The sequence below is a fragment of the Apodemus sylvaticus genome, chromosome 3 (assembly GCF_947179515.1).
Source record: "Apodemus sylvaticus chromosome 3, mApoSyl1.1, whole genome shotgun sequence".
Taxonomy (NCBI): Eukaryota; Metazoa; Chordata; class Mammalia; order Rodentia; family Muridae; genus Apodemus; species Apodemus sylvaticus.
In genome coordinates, this window is record NC_067474.1 from 114,486,250 (window position 1) to 114,507,387 (window position 21,138).

General features: G+C 37.1%; 1 protein-coding gene across 4 annotated transcripts in view; it reads right to left on the reverse strand.

Annotated features, from left to right (window-relative positions):
- Itgb3bp (integrin subunit beta 3 binding protein) overlaps window positions 1-21,138 on the reverse strand; it is a 56,577-nt gene that overhangs the window by 34,981 nt on the left and 458 nt on the right. For 2 of the 4 annotated variants that reach the window (XM_052176834.1, XM_052176835.1), the window contains exons 2-3: window positions 13,834-13,876; window positions 1,853-1,988 (exon numbers count right to left, since the gene is read on the reverse strand). In XM_052176834.1, the coding sequence (XP_052032794.1) occupies window positions 1,853-1,988; window positions 13,834-13,876 (179 nt within the window). The remainder of the gene's footprint in view (window positions 1-1,852; window positions 1,989-13,833; window positions 13,877-21,138) is intronic. The other 2 variants (XM_052176837.1, XM_052176838.1) reach the window with 1 other exon arrangement.

Genomic DNA, 21,138 nt, shown 5'->3' on the forward strand with positions numbered 1-21,138 from the left:
TGTTATTAAAATTCCCCATTAGATTTTGAACAATATTTTAAAAAAGGGAAATATAAAGGAGGTCCTGATTTCATCAGAATTTTAAATTATTTTTTAAGTTATATTTTCTAATTTGGAATTTATTATATCTGATAACAATTAGGCTTTCTTTCTTTCTTTTTTTTTTTTTCCTTGCTCTGGCCCTGCTCTCTCTGGCCCAAAGATTTATTTATTTATGTAAGTACACTGTAGCTGTCTTCCAACATACCAGAAGAGGGCATCAGATCTCATTATGAATGGTTGTGAGCCACCACATGGTTGCTGGGATTTGAACTCAGGACCTTTGGAAGAGCAATCAGTGCTCTTAACCACTGAACCATCTCTCTAGCCCCAGGCTTTCTTATTTCCAAACCATACAGATGACTTATTGGGATTGGAGTATGATTATAATGTGATTTCATTCAGGACTTTAACAAATTTCTGCTTTGAGGCTTCTATATGTGATGTGATGTTATGTGTGTATGTGTGTAAATATACATATACATCTATCAGAGTAAATTAAACACATATGTCACTTTAATTAATAACTGGAATGAATTAGTAGTTATCATATAAGTCAAGAACTAGATAGTGCCTGCACCTCAGAAACCCTTGCAGTTTGACTTTTTAAAAAAGAGCATACTTAGTACCTATAATGTGATAATTACTCACATAAATGTCAAAGGAAATCATGTGACCAATCTTTTTATGGGCAAAAGGAATGTTCCCTTAAGTCCATATTTAATTTCAATATGGAAATTGAATATGTATCTAGTTAAAATCTATTGAGATTTTCATAGATATATGCAATCTCTAAGCTATTTTTTTAATTAAGAAGATATATCTGCTATATAAAAACTATAGAACTTGAGAGAAATATATAGACTTTCATATAAATTTGTGAAAACAAACATAATATTAAGTTTTAGGGTAAAAGTATTTGGTTAACTTAAAATCAGAGACTAAAAAACAATATGCTTAATGTATTTCATTAAACAAATTAGGTAAAATAAGACTAATTTCTATATAGATTCTAGCATATGCTTCATATCTAATAAGTGTTAAACAATAAAATATGAATTAGGTTAGTCACAGCATATCTAAAATACATTTTACTAAATTTGAGCCTATTTAAAATTTTATACTTCAGAGAATGACATGTCACTGATTCATGACTTCTTACAATATAAAAAAATTAAGGATGTGAAATTGAGACCTGTGACTTTAAATATAGATCTTAGCAATAAACTACTAGAGAACAACAAAAATATGTCAAAATTAAATGAATAATTTTTTTACATAAAAATTAGGTTATATAGGTAGGTTATCCTATATGAAAATTTTTTTGAGTTTTTTTAAACAAAAATATTTAAAATAAGGGCATGCAACACAATAAAGATAAACTATATAAACTACTAAATGTGGGTAAAGTTAAATGGACAGTATGGATAAAAATAACATTTAGAAGTATTCCTCTTAAACTGCAGTGTGGCAATATCTGAGTTATATGTCCTTTAATTTATGCACATGATGGATGGCTTGTTAAGGGCATATCTGTAACCATTATAATTGATAGTAGCTGAAGGCAGTCAGGCCATAATTCCTACTTAATGGATGGGATGGTAAGGGAACAGCAGCGGCATTTTAAAATAAGTGCCTACGAAGTTTACATTTATGTCCAAAGTAACATTTACATTCTAGCCTTTTCTATGTTAAACTCCTTGAGAAGAGAGAAAACCCAGCTGCAATAAGAGCTATATATTACTAAATCAAAATCTTGATTTAACCAATAACTAGAAAAATCTTACCATAAGTGGAAAAGAGTTCAACTAACCATTTGATGGTCCGTTTCTGTGCTCTTGTTCTTTGGGGGTTGTGGGAGAAGGAAATGGGCTCAATTGACAAGTTCCAGTAGTTGGAGAATAAGTTGTAATACTTCTCTTCCTCATGATTTTTGAAGGACTAAATGACTAGAAATAAATAATAATTTGGAAGAGAAGTACTTAGTTACAGGTCTTTGAAAATGTCTTAAATAACTCATGAAAACTCAAATTAATACCATTTTTCTTGTTCTTTCTTTTAGATTTTGAATGCATTTACCACCTTCAAAGTGACCAGTATTCCTCTCAAATGAGCTAGCTACTTCAGATCTGTACAATAATCTCAATTTGATACATTGACATTATTAAGATTATCAACATGAAGCATTGCTAACTTCTGATATGTGTCCCAACAGTTTTACAGATGAGGAGTCTGGCCAGCACATTCTCAATGCTATATGCAATATGTAATGTGAAGTGTAATTAGGAAGCCAGATCAGGAAAACTCTCAGGGGAAAACTCTCAGAGGTACTTATTACGTAGATCAAGAAGGAAAATCCAAATAAGTTCACTGCTTTCCTCTCCCACTTTTGTGTCTGTGTTCTGCTTAAGAATAATTAAGTCAGTGTGCAAACAAGTGAGACTACTACGTACACCCTCCTAAGCATCTGGCTGGAACAACACAACTTTCTCTAGATATCCATGATCACTCTTTTAACTGTTTGCTCTCAATTCCTCTAAGCCTTGTTTTCCATTTCGCTCATTGATCACTCAACTAATATGAATAAGGAAACATAACGAGGGGCTAGGATAACTCAGCACAAGGACTTGAGCTCACATTTCTGTAATCCATAGAACGCCAGATGAAATAAAACCCATCTGTAATCCCAGCCCTCTTATGACAGGTTGGTAGATGGAGAAATGACAGTTCGGTAAGCAAGAGGACCTAAGATCAGATTCTCACATCCACATAAAGCCAGACATGGCAGCACATGTCTGCAATCCTAGTTCTTCTACAGCAAGATGGGCGGTAGACATAAAGAATCCCTGAAAGACAGAATCTTGCCAGGTAGCCTGGCAAACACAGTGGCAAACAAGAGAATCAGTCCCAAACAAGGCAGAGGGTGAAGACCAACACCTAAGGCTGTCCTCTGACTTCTCCACACATATCCCAGCTTTTGCACACCTACACCCACATTCTCTCTGACTTCTATACATACGACCCGGCATACATGCGAGGTCATTCTCATTCTCCCTCCTTCTCACCTCCCCCCTTTTCTTGATTTTAAAAGAAAAAGATAAATTTCTATGGCTTCAAAGACTGCCATACAAAGTTAAACAAGCCTGAGATGAGGTTTTAAGTTAATATATCTGTGAGAAATTCAAAAAGAAGGAACTGTCAACCTGGGCTGCAGTAACATGTTACAGAAAGCTTCTTATGAGCGGGAAGACTGGGGCTGAAACCAGACTAGAAAAGACATGAAAGGGAGCCTGGGTCCAATCCCTAGGAAGACTAATCTGGGCACGATGGTGAATACCTATAAAGCTCAGCAGTCAGGAGGAGGAGGCAAAAGGATCTGAAGTTCAAGGACATCTTAGCTACACTGTGCAGATGAGGCCACCTTGAGAAACAGTAAACCCTGTTTCAGAAAAAATCGAGACAGGCGAAGGATCTGAAATCAAGAGTGTTGAGCACACAGGATAAACTAAGAGCATAAAGAAAAGGGCTCAAGGCTCAGAACAATTTCAGCTTAGTCGCTGTCTTCAAACAATTCCATATATCTCTATAGTCAAGTGTCCTTTAATGCACCCATAGCAGTGTCACCTTTAAAAGTAAATTTGTCCGAGAAACTATAGGTCAAAATTTTTTTATAGTTAACATTGTTTGGGGGTAACAAAGGCATTTATTTTATATATCTGCAGTTGCCAAAATTGTAAGCAGAATCTTTTAAAAAATACCTTTATAAATCCAACTATTGTACTGTTATGTCTCTAATGCAATCCTTCCTGTGGGATGAAAAGGGTTCTAAGTCTCTTTATCAGGTAGTTACCATTACCTCTCCATATTGAGTTCTCACCTGTTTATATGTACTCAGTCATAAACCATGACATTTACCCAAGCCCTACTCAACTTCTCCAAGAATTTATTGCCTACAATGATTTCACTGTGTATGTACAAGAAATGAAAGTTACTAGTCTATTGTACGTTTATGTCCATCTGTTTCCCTATTTTCACCAAAAATTATTTTATCCAATTGCCAAATGTCTAAACATTGCAACTATAGATAATATATTTCTTTTTGACATCAGTTCTATAGCTTCTAGGAAATGTGTGTGTGTGTTTGTGTGTGTGTGTGTGTGTGTGTGTGTATACATGTATGTGTTAATACCAACAATTCCCTCCTCTCCCCTATCTTCTTCTCAGTCACTTCTGTTGCTTAAAAAATGTTTTATCTAGAACTATCACACACACAGAGAAAATGGAGACTCTGCCTTGCCTACTGTCTCACCAAAGCATCCCACAGCAATCACACATCCTAGTTTACTGCCCTGCCGTGTGCACAAACTTCTCCAAGGGCTTCTTTTCCAATTCAGAACAAGCAATCCTAGTATTCTGAGAACTCCATTCTGCTGTCCTCCAAGTTCCAAGGGACTTACACATTACCTCCAATCATGGGAAGGGATTAACAGAGACTGGGTTACCAATTAAGAGGTCAGCAAGGATGAGTACCATTTATTGATCTTTTTAGAAAAAAAAAGACAAAGAAAAGGTGAGAGGATTAGAGTCAGCTAGAAAAGGCAAAGGATTCAGGTTGCAAACAAAATGTGGTAGACACTAACCTACTTTTATAATTTATGTCTGCTTCGAATATTTACTGACACCTTAGAAATATTTAACACTACTACTAAACAAAGAAAGAGTGACATAAGATTTAGTCTATTATCAGCCCAATCACTACTACTGTACTTTTTGTTAAGAGGTCAAGCCTTTTATCTTAGCAAAACTAAAATTCGAGCATAGATCTTTCTGCTAAAAAAGAAAAAAATCAATGCTCACTCTATAATTTCAAATAGATGCAGTATTTGCCTTTGATATCCTTCATGAATTGTAGCTCGCTTTGTCACCTTGTTTAAAGCACGGTCAACCAAAAAGGTGCCTGCATTTTATTGATTTTGTACCTGTTATAAACAGTCTGGAAAGTACTAACTAAGGGTTCTTTTACAGTGAAAAATGGGATATAAAATTATTATTATGAACTATTAACTACTATAACTAGAATACTTAAAACAGGTACTATCCTGTTAACCAGGATAATATCCAGATTATGCAGATTATCCAGATAACCAGAAAAGACAGCAGAAGGAAGATCAGCCTTTTGTCTCTTTTTCTTTTTGAAACAGGATCTTGCTAATAACCCAGGTTGGTCTCGAATCCAGGATTCTTATGCCTCAGCCTCATCAGTGCTGGGATTACACATATGTGTCATTATGCCTGTTGGGATTAATAGTAAACTAATAATAATCCCATTATATAATAATGGTTGGTAAGGTTATTGGAATGTCCCATCTATGATATAATTATGGAATATTACCAGTATTAGTTTGGAATTTATATTAGGAAACTCTGAAGACTAATTGTGATTTTCATTTGGGATCTACCATTTATCAGCTGCCACAATTATCACTCTTAATGGTGCTAGAGACACTGGGATTTTGTTGTTGCTTTTACTGTAGCTACAGGGTACAAAAGCATATAGGGATGTCAAGGGAAGAATATCAACACACATGTACACAATGGGAGGGGCTGAGCAGAGGTAGGCAGATCTCTAGGAGGCCAAGGCTAGTGTGGCCTATATACAGTGAGTTCCAGAACAGCTATGGCTACACAGACTGTGTGCTGTGTGTGTGTGTGTGTGTGTGTGTGTGTGTGTGTGTATGTGTGTGTGTGTGTGTGTGAGAGAGAGAGAGAGAGAGAGAGAGAGAGAGAAAGAGAGAGAGAGAAATACATTAGGTTTATGGTAACAGAAACATTCTTGATAAGGTCTTTGATACACAGGGTTATACATTGGTTTTTTTTTTTAAAGATTTATTTATTTTATGTATATGAGTACACTGTCACTGTCTTCAGACACACCAGAAGAAGATGTCAGATCCCATTACAGATGTTTGTGAGCCACCATGTGATCGCTGGGATTTGAACTCAGGACCTCTGGGAGAGCAGCCAGTGCTCTTAACCACTGAGCCATCTCTCCAGCCTGGGTTATACATTGTTAAAAACATTAAATGAGATAGGCGGTGGTGGTGCACACCTGTAATCCCAGCACTATGGGAGGCAGAAGCAGGCGGATTTCTGAGTTTGAGGCCAGCCTGGTCTACAGAGTGAGTTCCAGGACAGCCAGGCCTATACAGAGAAACCCTGTCTCGAAAAACCCAAATCCAAAAAACTAAAAAACCAAACCAAAACTAAACAAAACAAAAACCAAAAAAAAACAAACAAACAAACAAACAAACAAAAACCAAACCAACAAACATTGAATGTACCCTTAAGATCTATGAATTTAATTATCTATAAATGTAGCATTTGTTTAAAGAAAAACAACCCTTTAGCTGAAGAAGGTGCTGCACTGTGTTTATTTACTGGCCTGTTTATGGGTTTGTGATGCAGGATCTTCCTTGGTAGCACAGGCCACCCTGGAACTCACCTCGTGGCTCAGGCCACTTCCTACTCACGGAAACCCTCCCGGCTTCAGCTTCTCAGTGCATCTGCATTGTGGGCCGGGCGGTGGGACAGCCACCAGCATGTTAATTTGTCTCCTGCAGCTTATTTTATTTTTTCCATTTATTCATTTAGTTTACGTTATGTAGGTTTCAGGATAGTATTTCTTCTTCCGCCATGAAGATTCCAGACATGGAACTTTATTTGTAAGCCTTAGCTACAACCCTTATCTGATGAGTCACCTTGCTGGCCCATCTTCCATAATTTTAAAGAAACCAGACTACCATCTTTAAGTTTAAAGGCATTCCAAGCACCACAAAGAATATATGTTATTGTACTATTACTATCTCACACTATAATCCTCAGGAAGCTTTTTATTTTTTTAATGAATATGTTCATGGTAATTTCTAATCATACTTTCAAAAAATCCCTTTATTTTTCTAGAATGTTGTGAAGTCCATTCAATACATTTTTTTTAGTTACTGAAGTATGATTTACATAACATGCGCAGATCTTGTTTTACTTGATTTGTTCCGACAGTTTACATGGACATGCCTCTAGCTGAGCTACGCATGCTCATCACACCTTTGCTTCTGCCCCTCCCAGCCCAAAATCAGCAACTACACACAGCTGCTGCCTCCTGAGAGCTTCCTCTATATGAAGCATATGACCTGTTTATTTGGCTTCTGCTTAACTTGTGCTTGAGATGTTAATAATGTGCTATTTCATTGTTGGGTAGTATTCCTTTGTTTAACTATGCCATAACTTGCTTTTCCATTTTCTTTTATATGGACATGTGAGCTTAAGATAGGAAGAAAGTTGCTAAGGACACTCACCTACACAGCTTTTGTGTATCTATGACTCTTACTTTATTGGGCTAAGAGTGAATTGGTAGGTTACAGGATGGATAAGAGAGTATATATATATATATACCCATATTTAGTTTGACAGCTTCCCAAAATGTGTGCATCACTTAAACTTCCGTTTCAACTGTCCCCATTTTCACCAACCTCTCTTTGCTTGCTTGCCTTAGCCATGCTGATGAACATTAGAGAAACACAAAATTGTTTTGTTGTGCTGCCCTTTATTTTGGGTTCTAGTTGGGGGAATGGTTATATTGCTTTGTGATTCTACATCCTTCTCCTGATAATCAGTGTCTGCTAATTATCTAAACACTTTCTTTTGTTAAGTGTTTTGATGGACCAGCTGGACTTCAGGTCAAAATAAGTTCATTTCTGTTTTATGTAAATCAGCTTTATGGATTTGACTAGGTCTTGACACATTTTCTGGAATTTGACATGTTTAACGCCCTATAACGTGACCTACTCCTGATATAAAATATTCTGTCAAATAATATTGAAATGCTCAACCAAGTTCCTATGTGACCAAAATTACTCAGGAAATCCCAACACTTGAAAAACCCCCTAGTCTTGCAGTTTTCGGGGCTATATAAACCCTACCTTCTCCTATGTTTGAAGATATTTTTGCAAATCCTGTCTTAGGGAGATAGCACTGTCTGACAGAAAATAAAGCTTGCATAATCTGACCAAAGAATTTAGATAGTTGTCTTTACTCTCATTCAGTGGGATTAACAGTTCAGTCAATTTTTATATTTTTTCTATTTATTTACTCTTATTTATCTATTTTGCACATAAGTCTTGTCAGATACATGCATGACAAATATTTCTTCTCAATCCATATCCTGCCTATTCATTTTCTTTCATCTATTTTTCATTTTGAAATATTTTATTTTAAACAATATAAAACAAAAATATATTTCAAATTTTAAAAAGATCACTGTGTCTCTTCAGTTTTTAATGTGATCTCTGAATCAATAGAAAAAATTAACATTAATAAAATCTAATTTATTAACTTTTCTTTTCCTCTTTCTTTTTTTTATTTTATTTATTTATTTTTTTTTAAATTTTATTCAATATAGTTTTTATTTACATTTCAAATGATTTCCCCTTTTCTGGTTCCCCACTCCCCGAAAGTCACATAAGCCCCCTTCCCTCCCTCTGTTCTCCCACCCATCCCTTTCCACTTCCCTGTTCTGGTTTTGTCTTATACTGCTACACTGGGTCTTTCCAGAACTAGGGGCCACTCCTCCATTCTTCTTGTACCTCATTTGAAGTGTGGATTATGTTTTGCATATTCCAGTTTTCCAAGCTAATATCCACTTATTAGTGAGTACGTACCATGATTGATCTTTTGAGACTGGGTTACCTCACTTAGTATGATGTTCTCCAGCTCCATCCATTTGCCTAAGAATTTCATGAATTCATTGTTTCTAATGGCTGAATAGTACTCCATTGTGTAGATATACCACATTTTTTGCATCCATTCTTCTGTTGAGGGATACCTGTGTTCTTTCCAGCTTCTGGCTATTATAAATAGGGCTGCTATGAACATAGTGGAACATGTATGTATCCTTATTACATGCTGGGGAATCCTCTGGGTATATGCCCAGGAGTGGTAGGCAGAAGAATGCGAATTGATCCATCCTTGTCTCCTCATACTAAGCTCAGCTCCAAATGGATCAAGGACCTCCATATAAAGCCAGACACTCTGAAGCTAATAGAAAAGAAACTGGGGAAGACCCTTGAGGACATCGGTACAGGGGGAAAGTTCCTGAACAGAACACCAATAGCTTATGCTCTAAGATCAAGAATTGACAAATGGGAACTCATAAAATTACAAAGTTTCTGTAAAGCAAAGGACACCATCAAAAGGACAAATCGGCAACCAACAAATTGGGAAAAGATCTTCACCAACCCTACATCAGATAGAGGGCTAATAACCAATATATACAAGGAACTCAAGAAGTTAGACCCCAGAAAACCAAATAACCCTATTAAAAATGGGGTACAGAGTTAAACAAAGAATTCTCACCTGAAGAACTTCGGATGGTGGAGAAACATCTTAAAAAATGCTCAACTTCACTAGTCATCAGGGAAATGCAAATCAAAACAACCCTGAGATTTCACCTTACACCAGTCAGAATGGCTAAGATTAAAAACTCAGGAGACAGCAGATGTTGGCGAGGATGTGGAAAAATAGGAACACTCCTCCACTGCTGGTGGGGTTGCAAATTAGTACAACCACTCTGGAAATCAGTCTGGCAGTCCCTCAGAAAACTGGGCATGTCACTTCTGAAAGATCCTGCTAACTTTTCTTTTATAAATATTAATTTTTATGCCTTGAGAAATTTTTGGCTCCTATAGATTCACAAAGATGTTTTCTTATATTTTCCTCCAAAGGCCTTTACTTTTGACTAACTTTAAGACTAACTTTAATCCCAGCACTTATTTACTTGGGAGGCAGAGGCAGGCAAAACTCTGAGTTCAAGGACAGCCTGGTCTATAGAGTGAGTTCCTGGCACCTACAACGAGCAGCACACAATTACAACTCCAGCTCTCAGAGGGTACAGAAGCCTCTGCTCTCCGAGGACACTTGAATTCACATGCACATACTCACATACTCACATACATATACATACCTACATATACATACACACACATATACAATTTTTCAATCTTTTTTTCATATGGATACTGTTTATTAAATACTTTTTACATTGAATGAATACAATATTTTAAAATGTTTAATACATTTAGGCAGCTATGAAAGATAACGTAAACCAAAATTTTCAAGAGAATAAAGAGTCAAGGGATACTTAAGTCATTAGACCAAAAAAATAGCCACGTATATGGAACAAGACCTTCAAGTCCTGAGAACTCACATAATGGTCCTGCTGTTCAGGAGTTTCCTACTGTGACATGAAATCTGTCTGGACTTGAGTTTCTTTCCTTATCTACCACGATGAATAAAGTGGGATGGGCATGTAGGGCAGAGGCCGACGATAATGCCCTGTCTCAGGCTACACCCTCTCTTCTAGCTTTGTGAGAAAAGTAATTGAAAAGGAATTCTAAAAGTGTCATTCAAACAACGGAGTCTCAAGAAAATTTCCACAGAACCTACATGCTTTGGCTGAGGCTCCACTCTCACAATCTTTAGTGTTCTCCCTCCCTGTTTCTGTCTGTCTGTCTGTCTGTCTGTCTGTCTGTCTCTGTCTGTGTCTGTGTCTGTGTGTGTGTGTGTGTCTTGGATTGTGAAGTTACTTTCCATTTTAGGAATATACTTTCTTTGCCACAAGTCATTGCATCTTGCAGGAGGGAATCTCTTAAATAGGTTGGAGCAAAGACAGAGGGGGACTTCTCCTGATCACTGAGTGTGATAGGCAATAGGGGAGATACAGATTTACAACTCCCAAGTAACTGCCACCAACCCTGGGCACTGTGACATTATTTTTTCCTTTGGATAACACTTTTGTTTTGAATTTCTTCAAGAGGTCAAATACACCCGATGTATGCAAATGATATACCCTATATATTAAATGCTTTTATTAATATAAATATTTAAGATTTGCATATATTAATGAAAGGGCTTCACGCCTGGACTGTGTACGCAGATACACAAGCAAAACACAAGCTGTGTGGGAGCTGCACACAAGCACTTCTGTCTGTCATCTGAACAACGCTGGGGACAGGACACGAGATACATAGTCTACTGAACTGCCACACTTTCTCTAATAAAGGCTGACTTTTCTGCAAAGGGCTGCATCTTTTTGAAATTCCTAATTTAAGAATGTTTCATGGGAGTCATTTTCATTTTTTATTATGTGTATGAACATATGTGGGTATAGGCACATATGTAAAGGTCACAGGATAATGTTTTGGAGTTGGATCTTTATACCTTTACATGGGTTCCACAAATTGAACTCAGCTCACCATGCTTATGAGGCTACTATCTTTACATGTTACCATCTCACTAGCCCAAGGCTCGGTTTTAGTAGGCAGGCAAAAGTCTTAGTCTCTTTCTACTGGGAGACTGGAAATGAGTATAAGTAGGAATGTGGTGGAGAGAGTTTATAGCCTAGACCAGGGCCAGAAGGACCTAGAGAGGAAGGCAAGATTTGGATAACATGTAACAAAAGATTCTACTGGAAATCTGATTGTAGGGAACACAACTAGCTTCACACGCCAGTCACCCTTCACTGTGAATCAGTTACAGCTGCCATGTACGATGACTGTGTGTGAGAAAAAAAAAGAATTGTAAGCATAGGTTCTTAGAGATAGATGAACATAAAGGAGAATACTTGGTAGAGCAAATCAGCTGTCAAATAAGCACATCTTAGTGACATTCCCCTAAGCACCCATCTGTGCTGCTATCCACAAATGAATGCACGAAAACACTTAACCTTTCAAAATTCTGGGCTTTTGGTTTCTAAAATGACCCATTAGTGAGGCTTTTTTCACAGTATCTGTAGCCAGTGACCTGCCTGCTGTAGCGGTAAGTGTGATAGCACAGGGGCTAAGAGAAAGGGAAGTTCATTTCTGTACTGCAACACCACTGTAAACTTATGTTACTGAGCCCAAGCAGGACAAGTGCGGTGAATACACTGAGTGATGTGTGCATGGTCCCTGGCAGAAGGCCAAGAAAGGGAAGACGGAAGTATCCATGTTGACCATGGAGGGACATAGTCATGCAATAAACATTATCCTTAGAAAGTCAAGAGGCTGACCAAAAGACAAAGGAAATATAACTTCATATTTACTGCTAGAAATTCTAAAATCAAGAGCATTTCAGATTTCCTGACTAGTGATGCTTAAGCCCTTGACTTTGGGAAAATAAAATGAGTCTTTAGGATATTGAATGAATGAGTCTGTGTTAGCAGACTAAATAGTCTGGACATGGACAAGTGGCCTAAGATATACAACCTGTCCAGCCAGATTAAATCATGAAGAACCAGAAAATAGGAATAAATCAATAGTAAGTAGAGAAACTGAGTTAATATTCAGATAACTGGCTTAAAAGTATAGACCCAGAACAAATATAGCCATTTGTCTTCCAACACATGATAGTTCCTGTGACACTGACTTGGATGCATTCGCATCTGAAGAAAACACACACGGAAAGCCTGCAGCGCAGGCAGTTGTGCCCCACAAAAGGAATGGGTTCACAATGGTCGCTTTCCCTCTCAGATGTTGCGTCTATCTCCCAAAAAACAGCTTTGGGGTAGGAAAGAACTATTTCACTTCAAGCTGGACTACCCATCTACCAAAATGCCATTCTGACCAGAGAGACAGATGCAGAATTACAGTCGCAGCTGTTTCTGCACACAAGTTGGATAATGGTATTTTAAATTGCTAATTACATCTTTAATGGTGTTTTTAGTGCCATTGCAGTATTTTGCCACCTTTGTATAATTAAAACAAAAAACACTCAGTAAGGTTTTAAAATGGTTTTCTGTTTTGCTAAAACCAATGAGTCTTCCAAAGAGAAATCATTCCTCCCAGCTCTGCCAACAAGACTGGGTGTCTCAATGTAGCCCTGGCTGTCCTAGAACACCCTCTGTAGAGAAGACTTGTCTCAAACTCAAGAGACCCACATGCCTCTGCCACTGGAGTGCTGGGATTCAAAACACATGCCACTATGCCCAGCTTAAAACTCATTTCTTGAAGTGGCAGACTCATGGAATTTTGTAAAAGTTCACTTATTAACAAGCATTTTGTTTTAATTTATTTCTTTACTAATTATTTACATTTACGATTAGAGAAATAATAAATATGTTAGATTATTAGCTAGTGTACATTGTGACATGTTGGCACTGGTAATCTTCTATGACTAGATTTAGAAAAGTATACCAACAGTACAATTTTATTTTTATTGTGATTACTATGGTAAAATTTATATACTAGTAGTACTCTATCATTTAATTTATGCCAACATAGCTGAGGCAAATTATTACTTTTTGATATAATGCCACTGATGTTTTGATATTACTTTACTAGGCAATAATATATTAAATTACTTCTACAACTTCATGTTTCTTATACATTTAAGTAGTAAACTCCTGTAAACTAATTTATTCTCATATGTCTATTTCATGCTGACTGGAAATTTTGACATGCTATATTAGAAAAATACTTTGTATGCAGACAACATTCTATCAATGAAAACTGGGTCATGTTTTTGATAAATGTTATACTTAGGTGAATCATTAGGAGAAAGTTACACAGACAGTCCTAATCACGCAGTCACAATGCTCTCCTTCTTCCCTATTGCCCTGCCCCTCCTCCCTTTCTTTAACCCAGATAGCCATGTACCTGAGGACTGTCTTGAACTCAGCATACTCCTGCCTTCACCTAAATGTGATGGGATTACAGGCATGTGCTACAGCCAGCCTACAATCACAATTATTAAACTAATACTTACATTTTCTTCAAACTGATCATCCAGTTTCAGCGATCTTTTAACTCTGAAAATAAAATATTTAAAGAAATTTTAGACTTGACATGCTTTATTTTAGACTAATATTTTAGGATTAAATAGAAATAATTGAAAACAATTTATTTTTACCAACTAAATTTTATACTGCATCTCTCTCTCTCTCTCTAAAGATTTATTTATTTTTATGTATGAATACACTGTTGCTGTCTTCAGACACACCAGAAGAGGGCATCAGATTTCATTACAGATGGTTGTGAGTCACCATGTGGTTGCTGGGAAATGAACTCAGGACTTCTGGAAGAGCAGTCAGAACTCTTAACTGCTGAGCCATCTCTCCAGCCCCTTTATACTACTTCTTAAAACTAAATGCAACATTGGGGAAAAAAATATATATGATGATAAATTTGGATTTAATGGTTTTATTTGATCAATTTATTTCTAGTAGCCTATTTTAATATGGGATCCTGATTAAACATTTAAATGAATCATTTCTTTATATATAGCTTATATACAAGAACTACCCTGATATTTAAATATTAAAGTTTTATTCTTCTTCAGTGGTGGTACTGGTTACTAAAACCAGGCCTTTGTACTTGCTAGGTAAGATCTCTACCACTGATTCACATTCCCAGACTAGTTTTTATTATACAAATTTTTAGTAAAAAAATCAGTTATCTACATTAAAATATTATGAGGAAAAATTACACATAACAGTGGAACAATTTAAATATCTTTGATAGAGACACTGGAAAATCTGTTTGTGGGAACAGAGTGTTAAGTGGTACAGGTATTTGTAAGGCAAAGCTTTGCACATTATCCTAGCATTGGACATGATTCAGAGCAAACAGACTATGACCTAAAAGGGGAACAGATGCTCCATGTCTTTCTAAGTCCCCAATCCATAAGAAACTGTTTCTTGTTTCCTTCACTACACTGATTCAGGAACGTGCCAGGCTCTCTCTGGGTAAAATCTGTTCTGCTAAACGGGATGCCCAGCTGTTGGTGACAGTGCTCAGAAAGGAAAGTTGAATATTTATAATACTTTATTCCATACAGCTGCCTTCTAAAGAGCAGTCATCAACCTTTTATTGATTGTAGGCTAAATGCTCAAAGGAGAAAAAGGTCAATATAAATTAAAACTGGTTTTCCAAATGCAATATTAAAATTACTTCTTGATCTCTGAGAAAGAAATTACCTCAAGAATTAGAAAATAAAAGCATTCTGTAAAAGACTCCATTGTGTTCTGTTTTATAGACTTTCTCCTAAAAATACATAAAGATCCTAGGAAATTACAAGGGCATTTTTCTTTGTTTTTAAATGCTGTGACAATGGCTTTTATAAGAACATAAATCTTACCCTGATACTGCTCAAAATATTGCTGCTGTATTATCATTGGCTAATTCTTAGAAAATGCAATTCAGTGTTTAGATTTGAAGAGCTTTCAGATTAGATAATAATGGATCTATAAGACCAAGGAAATGTTAAACTGTCACAAAAGTCAGTTAAAATAGGCTAAAATCTATTTTGTTTGTTTAGAGTCTAAAGATGGGATTTACTGGAGATAATAGAGAAGTAAGTAAATTGGTAATACGTATCCTAAGAAGATTTAATAGACAACAGGAGAAGATATGTGAGAAATTACTTAGTTCAGCCTATAGAGAAGTTTGTGCAACTTGCTCATTGTGACATGTTTTCAGAGAGGAAACTCAGATCTGTGGTAATGAGTCCGTGATAAAAGCATCTTTCCCATGCTAAGAGACCTGAATCTTTTCTGGGGCTCATAGCCGAAGCTAGTAATCCATCTTGAGGGCTGCTATCCTATTGTGCTTGTTTGTGTAGCTTGGCAATGCCTTGGATTTCCCATGCAATCAACTTTTACAACTAAGCTAATGTGTTACTGTAATCTTACATTATGTACTCTTTCATATCCCTTGCCCAGAGTAATGCATGTGTGTTCTGATAATCATTTGCTGGAAACAGTACATAGGCTGAAAGCAATCTTATAAATGAATATCCACCACAAATGCTGAACACTAAAATTGGGTACTGCTTGATAAACAATGATTCTTGTCAGTCATGGTCAGCTGAAGTCAGAGACTTAATCCCTGGTAAAACTGTTAAAGACTTTCATATAATATCCCTGCCTCCCTCCCCTATATAATTTTTGTGCTCTATAAATACAAAGCTGTTGTGACAGACATAGTCACAAGACAGCCTTTAGGCGGGCACAGATTCAAACTCAAAGAAAGCCAAGAAGTACAGAAGACACTGCAAGCACAAAGTGGAGAATTCAAAACTGGGTTTGTTACTGGTTAGTTGGCATGAAGAAGGGCTTTGATTTCTTTCAAAAAGAAAATACTGATACTGATTCATCATTGGTGTCTCAGAGTTTATTATTGATGCGTTCAAACCAACCACGCGAGAGAAAATTGCACATCACTTAATGAAAAACAAATTTACTAGAATTTATGATAATTTATCCTTACCTTTTGATCAGAATTGGACGCATTGTTACCAATTACTAAATTAAGCATGCACAGCTGAAACCAGTATTCCTTTACCCATGAACAACTGATATAATGAAATGACTAAATACATTACTCTGAAGTCAACAGGAACAGAGCAGAAATAAATGAGACAAATTAGGAAGAACAGGTAAAATTTGACTAGATGCAAGGATCTTTCTAGAAGTTCTAAAGCAGTAACTGGCTCTTAAGGCTACTCTCTTGATTATAAATAAACCAAACAACAAAAAAGGCCCATGCAAGCAAATAGGGTGATATATGTTTATAACTATGACACTCAGGAGGCCAAGGCAGGAGGATCCAGAGTTTAAGGCCAGGCGGGGCTACATAGTAAGTATCAAGACAGCCCAGGATAACAAAAGAAAGCAAGGAGGGTTATAAGAAATGGGCAAAGGATTTGAATACACATGTCTCTAAAGACATAAGAATGAGCAGCAAGCGCATGAACAAATGGTCACTAGTCATCCACAACAACCCCATGAGGTTCTGCAGGCTACCGACGACTACTACTAAGATGGCATTAGAAGAAAACAAACAAGATACCAAATAAGTAATATGGCAAAGATGTAGAGAAACAAGAGCCTGGGAAGACTGCTGATGAGAATGTTGACCAGCAGGGCACTATGTGAACATCATGGTCCCTCAAAGCAGTTATGATAGAATTATCATATGATTAAGGGGCTCCATCTCAACTTGGACTGAAAGCCAGGATATGAACAAGTATGCATGAACCAAGGCACCAGTCTTCAAATGGCAAAACAGAAGAAGCAGCCCAAGTGGCTGGTGGCAGATGAGTTAATACACAAAATGTGGTACCTATTGTGGATATCAGTCAGGCCTGACTATTTTGCATTAGCTAGCCAATTAGGGCACTCATCCCTGGGAGAAGTTAAGTCTCCCTCTCAGTGGTTATTAGTGGTCTGAAGTAAACTACACTAGACAGACCCAGCAGATTGTATTTATATGTACATGTGTGTATACCAATAATAATCAAGCAAACAAGGCCATCAACTTGAAAGGGAGTGAAAGGGGCCATATGAAGGGTTGGGGGAAGTGGTGTAATTACATTTTAATTTTTAAAAAGAAATTTGACACCTATTACAATATAGATGAAGGTATTGCCCTAGCTTAAACAAACAATTACAAAAGGATAAACTGAAGATTTTATTCATATAACAGTAGTCAAATTCAGAGACATGAAAATAAAATGGTGACTCTGATAGGCTAAAGGCAGGAAGCAATGGGAAATCATTGTTTATTAGAGTAGTTTCAGTCTCACAAGATCAAGATAAGTCTAGAGATGGATGGTAGTTGTGGTGGTGTAAATATACTTGGTCCAGGGTGTGGCACTATTAGGAGGTGTGGCCTTGTTTAAGGAAGTGTGTCACTGTGCAGGTGGGCTTTGAGACCCTCCTCCTACCTGACTGTCAGCCAGTCTGTTTGCCTCCAGAACAAGATGTATAATCCTCAGCTTCTCCAGCATCAGGCCTGCCTGGATGCTGCTAGGTTTCCCATCTTGATGACAGGACTGCAAGCCAGCCCCGATGTAGATGTAGAGCTCGCCTCCAGCAAAAAGACAGGGCATCAAGTGAGGGATGGGATTGCCATCCTACAGTCAAAGTTCTGACCCAGAATTGTTCCTCTTGGAAAAAACTACAGGACAAAAATGGAGAAGAGCCTGAGGAAAAGGAGGTCCAGAGACAGGCCCAAATTGGGATTCAGCTCAAGGGGAAGTCTAAAACCTGACATTATTACTGAGGCTATGGTGTGCTCACCAAAAGGGGCCTACCATGACTGCCCTCAGAAAGACCCAACAGCAGCTAAAAGAGTCAGATGCAGATATTTGCATGCAACCAATGGACAGAAGCTGCTGACCCCTGTGGTTCAATTAGGGAAAAGCTGGAAGAAGCTGAGGAGGAGGGAACCTTATAGAAGGACCAGCAATCTCAACTAACCTGGACCCCCAAGGTCCCTCAGACACTGGAACACCAACCAGGCAGCATACACCAGCTGAAATGAGCCCCCCCCCACCCCAACACATATACAGCAGAAGACTGCCGAATCTGAGCCTGATTTTAGCCTTAAACTCCTGATCTATCCCCCTGCCTCTAGCTCCAAAGCACTGTGGTTATAGGTACTACCACCACATCTGTCTTAGGATGATTTTTTTTTTAAACATCAACTCTATCAGTCACTTAATATTCTTGATCAACTATGTTATTCATGAGGATTCAAACCCTGATTTTTTTTTAGTCCAAGTGATTTTTCCACTTCAAGTCTAATAGTCAATGTTGTAACTTAGACTAATCATGCTGCCTCTGGCTTTACAAAAACAGGAGTTCATTTGCTTGGACAGACTAAAGAAATTAGGAGCATAGGAGCAGCAATTAGTTGATTCACCAGTTTCTCTTTTCAAGAAAAGGCCAAAGGCTCTAACAGATGACAGAGAAACTGTACTTACTGAGAACATAGATGGATAATCTCTAAATCTAATAAACAAACAAAACAAAAAACAACTTAAGTTGATGGTGATTCCCACTACTGAAAAACAAATGTTCCACTTAAAAAAAATCAAGTACTCATTACACTAAAGATTAATGTAACCAAAGATTTCATTACACTATTTAAGAAACAGCATCATCAACATGACTGGACACACCCTGATGGCTCCTTCTCTAGCCCACTTTCCCCCATGCAGCAAGCATTAAAATTAATTTTATGCCACGTCCCTGCTTTTGGACATAATCTTTTGGTTTTGCTAAAATCTTAGCACATACATATATAAGCCAAAACCAAATGTTTATCTTGCATGTCCTTAAGCCTTAAAGGCTGTATGCAGTCTTCCACGAATCGGTTCCTTCAGTGACTTTTTAAAATCCTATCTATTGTATCTTTCCCCTTATTTTAGATTCATTCAGGCCATACTAATCCCCCCAACTGCCTCTATTAAAAAAAAAAAAAAGAAAAAAATGAACTAAATGTATCTTCCAGTCAAATTTCAAGAAAATTATGGGCGGGTACATATCACAGCTTTCTACAACTGCATCATACACACAGCCTTGCAAACGTATACCAAAACTTGATCATTTCAACATCACTGGAAATCATTCCAGTTCTGGCTGGAGAGATGGCTCAGATGCTAAGAGCACTTGCTGCCCTTACAGAAGACTGGGGTTGAGTTCCCAGCAACTGTATGGTGGCTCACAATCATCTCTAACTCCAGTTCTGGGAGATATGATACCTTCTTCTGGACTCCCTGGACCCCAGGCTTGTAAGTGGTGCATATACATACAATGCAGGCAAAACACTCATAAACTTTATAAAATTTTTTAACTATCTTTCATAAGAAGTTCTCAAGAAGACTATTTGTATTAGTACCACTTTGACTTTATAGTTTATCACATTTTAAAATAAAGCATCTTACTAAGTTGGAACTCTTTAACTAAAGCAGAGGTTCTCAACCTAACGCTGTGACCCTTTAATAAAATGATTTTCATTGCTACTTCATAACTGTAATTTTGCTATTACGATAATGTAAATACCTATGTTTTCCCGACAGTCTTGGTTGATTCCTGTGTAAGGACTGTCCAAACTCCAAAGGGGTCAGAACCAACAGGTTGAGGACCACTACGCTACATACATTAAATTATTAAGATGGCCTTTAATTTCTTTGCTAAAACACATTAGCAGTAAAACTGGGTTTAGGATGTAGTTCATTAGGTACAGTACTCACTTACTATACAGAGAGCTTTAGGTTGGATCCCCAGCCCTGCACAGATAGTGTGTAGTATGCAATCCCAGCACTGGGTAAGGTGTAAGGAGAGTTAGAAGTTTGTTGTTTTCTTCAGCTACAAAGTGAGTTTAAGATCAGCCTGGGTTATACAAGCCCTGCTTTTTTGTTTGTTTTGACTTTTTAGAAAAAATGGACAAACCAACACAACTGATATACATGAGATGTCAATGTACTTATTGTCAGATACATGAAAACTCTTCTAATATAATAACATCTAATGATACATTCAAGTTTCCAGTTGCCAAAAAAAAAAAAAAATCTACTTTTAATAGATTTTGGTTCCTCGATTCTATAAGCAGATAAGGAACATAGTTCATACAACAAATTCATTTTCATTCTTTTCCTGCTTATTTTTTGTTCTATCATTTTTGCCAGCAATGTGATAACAGAAAATTTTCTAATGCAGTAAAAGACAAATCTTTTTAGAATGATACATTAATAAATATATTGTTATTTCTGAAGGTCCTTTTTTTAAATGTCAGTCACATCTAACACAAGTATCCCTCGTTAATGTTTTATTTTGCATTTTACTCAAAGCAGGAAAATGTTTAGGTACCAGGAAGTACCTAAATCAGCCTGGCACGGGGGGGGGGGGGGGGGGAGGGGGGGAAGGATAGCCAAAGAAGTATTGCCAAGAGTTAGCCCTTCCTCCTCCCTCAAATTCTTTAAAGACTCTTAAAAAAACTTTTTGTACAATGGCTAACTGTGCTTTATTTATCCTATATAGGGTAGCCAAAAGGTAGGAGAATACAAGATCATATTAACACAAGACTCATCTCTACTATGATCATTTTCCGTAATCACATTATTGGGGTTGGGCTGTTAAAGATGATCCAATACAAGCTTAGTTTTATAAGTAAGAAAAGTAAATAACTTATTACTGAGTTGCTAAGTGAGAATCTTAAGAAATCCATTCAGTGCATGAAATCTTTCCCGACTTTAAATGAACTCACTACGCAAATACCTAACAAG